The 4112-nt window shown below is 60.3% G+C and overlaps 1 protein-coding gene across 1 annotated transcript in view; it reads left to right on the top strand.

The window, feature by feature from the left end:
* KIAA0100 (KIAA0100 ortholog) overlaps window positions 1–4112 on the top strand; it is a gene marked incomplete at its 5' end in the record, with an annotated part of 7786 nt that extends 3674 nt beyond the window's left edge. The window contains 13 exons of the mRNA XM_008935411.1: window positions 53–152; window positions 344–526; window positions 774–895; window positions 973–1128; window positions 1211–1332; window positions 1996–2176; window positions 2254–2340; window positions 2429–2539; window positions 2626–2761; window positions 3009–3133; window positions 3463–3564; window positions 3660–3794; window positions 3921–4112. Coding sequence (XP_008933659.1) covers window positions 53–152; window positions 344–526; window positions 774–895; window positions 973–1128; window positions 1211–1332; window positions 1996–2176; window positions 2254–2340; window positions 2429–2539; window positions 2626–2761; window positions 3009–3133; window positions 3463–3564; window positions 3660–3794; window positions 3921–4103 — 1743 coding nt within the window. The remainder of the gene's footprint in view (window positions 1–52; window positions 153–343; window positions 527–773; window positions 896–972; window positions 1129–1210; window positions 1333–1995; window positions 2177–2253; window positions 2341–2428; window positions 2540–2625; window positions 2762–3008; window positions 3134–3462; window positions 3565–3659; window positions 3795–3920) is intronic.

Below are 4112 nucleotides of genomic sequence, written 5' to 3'. Positions count from 1 at the left end.
TGGCCACGGCAGGAAAGCAGGAACAGCCAGTGCTGCCTCTTTGCCTCCCCAGGTGAAAAATATTGAGGAGCATCGACAGCGGAGCCTGGACTCAGTGCAGGAGCTGATGGAGAGCGGGCAGGCGGTGGGGGGCATGGTCAGCACCACCACAGGTACTGCCTGCAGAGCTGGCTGCTGCCACCCCAATGCCACTCACATGTGACCCCAAGGCTGGTGAAACTGAGAGCACCTGGCCTGTCCCCAGACAGCTCCAGGAGCTGGTGATGCTCTGAGCCCTGTGCTGTGGGGTCCCCAGTGTGCCAGGAAATGGCACTGTGACCATGGTGCCCCTGCCTGTCTGCAGACTGGAACCAGCCCTCGGAAGCCCAGCAGACCCAGCAGGTGCAGAGGATCATCTCTCGCTGCAGCTGCCGCATGTACTATATCAGCTACAGCCACGACATCGACCCTGAGCTGGCCACGCAGATAAAGCCCCCTGAGACTCCCGCCAACCAGGAGAAGGAGGATCTGCTGAAGAAGCAGGAGGGTGGGTCCATCCAGAGGTGCCAGCTAAGTCCAGGGATGATCTGTCTTGGCCCTGCTGAGATCAGAGGGGTACATTCAGGAAGGGTCCTCAGCCACGTGTTGGTGCACTAGATGATGCTGGGCATGCTGTGCCTGCTGGAGCCAGTGTAACCACTTTGGCTCATTCTCCATCTCTGGCTGGGCCTCGTGTGCATCCTGTTTCTGGCCATGCTGAGGCCCCCCCCCTTGCCCTTTGCATGTCCCTGCAGGAGCTGTAGATACATTCACACTGATCCACCATGACCTGGAGATCTCCACCAACCCTGCACAGTATGCCATGATCCTTGACATAGTCAACAACCTGCTGCTGCACGTGGAGCCCAAACGGAAGGTACCCACAAGTCTTCGGGTCACCGTGTCACTCACTGCACCTGGGGCAGTCCTAACCCTCCCCATCCCTGTGTCCAGGAGCACAGTGAGAAGAAACAGCGGGTGCGCTTCCAGCTGGAAATGTCCAGCAACCCCGAGGAGCAGCGCAGCAGCATCCTGCACCTGCAAGAGGCTGTGAGGCAGCACGTCGCCCAGATCCGGCAGCTGGAGAAGCAGATGTACTCCAACGTGAAGGTGAGCCCACATCCAGGCAGAGCCTGGCTCCCCAGGGTCCCTGCTCCAGGGCAGAGGGTGCTGAGGGTTGTCTGTCCTTCAGTCCCTGCAGGATGACAGCAAAAACGAGACCCTACTCGACCTCAACCACAGGCTGCAGCAGCAGCTGAGCCAGGAGAAAGCTGACCTGCAGCTGGAGAGTGAAGAGCTGAACATACTGATCAGGTTGGGACCATCTCTGGCTTCCCCAGCATTGTCTCACAGTCACAGCATTGTGGGGGTGGGAAGGGATCTCTGGAGATCATCTCATCCAGCCCCCCTAACTAAACCAGGGTCACCCACAGCAGGGTGCCCAGGATCATGTCCAGGCAGGTTTGGAATCTCTCCAGAGAAGGAGACTCCACAGCCTCTCTGGGCATCCTGCTACAGGCTCAGGCACCTTCACACCACAGAAGTTTTTCCTCATGTTCAGCTGGAACCTCCTGGGTTCCAGTTTGTGCCCATTGCCCCTTGTCCTGTCGCTGGGCACCACTGATAAGAATCTGGCCCCATCCTTTTCCCCCCCTTACCTCCTCCTTTAGATCTTGATCAGTATTGATCAGATCCCCTCAGTCTTCGCCTCTGCAGGCTCAATAGCCTCAGGGCTCTCTCAGCCTTTCCTCAGCACAGCAGTTCTCCAGTCCCCTCAGCATCTTTGTAGCCTACACTGGACTCTCTTCAGCTGTTCCAGTAGCGGTCTCTCTTGAACTGGGGAGCCCAGAACTGGACACACTACTCCAGCTGTGGCCTCACTAGGGCAGAGCAGCAGGAGTGGAGAACCTCCCTTGACCTGCTGCCCACCTTCTCCTTTACTCCACCTCCATCTCAGCTCTCCCTTCTCTGCTGCAGGTGCTTCAAGGACTTCCAGCTGCAGCGAGCCAACAAGATGGAGCTGCGGAAGCAGCCGGAGGACGTGAGCGTGGCACGGAGGACCGAGTTCTACTTCGCCCAGGCACGCTGGCGCCTGACCGAGGAGGACGGGCAGCTGGGCATCGCCGAGCTGGAGCTCCAGCGCTTCCTCTACAGCAAGGTACCCAGCTGGCCCTGGCAACACGGCCCCCGAGCCGGGGCCTGGGCTGTAAGGGGCTGACGGGTCTGTCTGCGTAGGTCAACAAGTCTGACGACACGGCCGAGCATCTGCTGGAGCTGGGCTGGGTCACGATGAACAACCTCCTGCCCAACGCTGTGTACAAGGCAAGCGGTGGCCCGAGGAGCAGCCCTGCACCCTGGGGACCTGTGGGTGGCCTGTCCTCACCCCGGCTACCCATCCTCCTCCCTGCAGGTGGTGCTGCGTCCCCAGAGCTCCTGCCAGTCTGGACGGCAGCTGGCACTAAGGATTTTCAGCAAGGTCCGGCCACCCGTGGGAGGCATCTCCATCAAGGAGCACTTTGAGGTGCTGTGGCTGAGCCGGGAGGTGACAGGGTCCCTGTGGGGCATGGGCAGCATGGGCCTGGCTCTGATGTGCCTCTTTCTTCACAGGTGAACGTGGTACCCCTCACCATCCAGCTCACCCACCAGTTCTTCCACAGGATGATGGGTTTCTTCTTCCCTGGGCGCAACGTGGAGGAGGAGGAGGTGGGGGATGAGGAAGACAAATCTAAGCTGGTCACGACAGGTAAGAGGCTCGTGGTCACCCTCCTCCCTGGGACCCGAGCAGTGTCCTTGAGCAGCTCTGGCTGCGTGTCCAGGATATGTTTGTGGGCAGCTGCTGGTGGGCCACGCGTTGAGGAATGGGGACTTGTGGTCTCCCCTGTGGGCAAGAGGCCACGGGGGAGAACCTGGGAGGAAGCTGGGAGGGATCTGGGTCAGGGCTAACCCCCAGCCCAGCACCAGCCTGGTTTTTTTTTCCCTGTCTGTCCCAGGGATCCCCGTGGTGAAGCCGCGGCAGCTGATCGTGGCCGATGACTCGCTGGGCCCAGGGAAGGGAGTCGCTCAGGGACTGAATCGGACGTCAGGGGTCAGAAGATCATTTCGAAAAGCACCCGAGGTACCTGGGGGAATGTGGGAGAGCCCTGCTGTGGAGCCAGTCTGTTCTCCCTCGGCTGCAGGGCTGGCCTGCCATGTCCTCTCCCGTTTGCCTGGCTGTCTTCTCCTGCTCCCTCCCACCATGAGGATTTGCTTCCTTTACAACCAAGCACCTGCAGGCTTGACACGATCCCTGCAGCATCTCATTTTCCTAACGCCATGCCAGAGCAGCTCTCACCGCTCGCCGATGAAGCAATAGCATGGCCTAGTGCCCAGCTGTCCCTTCCCTGCTGGTTCCTGGCTTTGTCCCCTCTCCTTCCCTTCTGCTCACGGCTCCTGCTCTGTCCCCAGCATCCTGTGGATGACATCGACAAGATGAAGGAGCGTGCAGCCATGAACAACTCCTTCATCTACATCAAGATCCCACAGGTGCCACTCTGCGTCAGCTACAAGGTGTGGGTCGATGGGATGGGATGGGGGGGAGGACACAGCCCCTCGAGCTGGGGGTGGCCTGGAGCATTGTCCCACACTGCCTGACTGTCACTCAGGGGGAGAAAAACAGCGTGGACTGGGGCGACCTGAACCTGGTGCTGCCGTGCCTGGAGTACCACAACAACACGTGGACGTGGCTGGACTTTGCCATGGCAGTGAAGAGGGACAGCCGCAAAGCCTTGGTGGCACAGGTGGGTGGGACACCCCCGGGAGCCTGCCAGAGCCGCTCTGCCCAGCATAGTGCAGGAAGCAGCTGCCCTGGCTCAGCTGCTCAGGGGCCACCCCTGGGGTGCTGACCCCCCTAAATCCTGGGACAGGTGATTAAGGAGAAGCTACGCCTGAAGCCTGCGGCGGGCGCGGAGGCCAGGGGGAAGCTGGAGAACAAATCTGACGGGGCCATCCAGCAGCAGGAGGAGGACGAGAAGGCGCGTCTGCTCATCGGGCTGAGCGTGGGCGAGAAGAACCCCAGCAAGAAGTCGATCTTCGGCAGGCGCAAATGACGGCAGCAC

Source organism: Merops nubicus, unplaced genomic scaffold (genome assembly GCF_000691845.1).
Source record: "Merops nubicus isolate BGI_N331 unplaced genomic scaffold, ASM69184v1 scaffold28432, whole genome shotgun sequence".
Lineage (NCBI taxonomy): Eukaryota > Metazoa > Chordata > Aves > Coraciiformes > Meropidae > Merops > Merops nubicus.
Note: the sequence above shows the minus strand (reverse complement) of the source record. Positions and strands in the feature narration are given on the sequence as shown.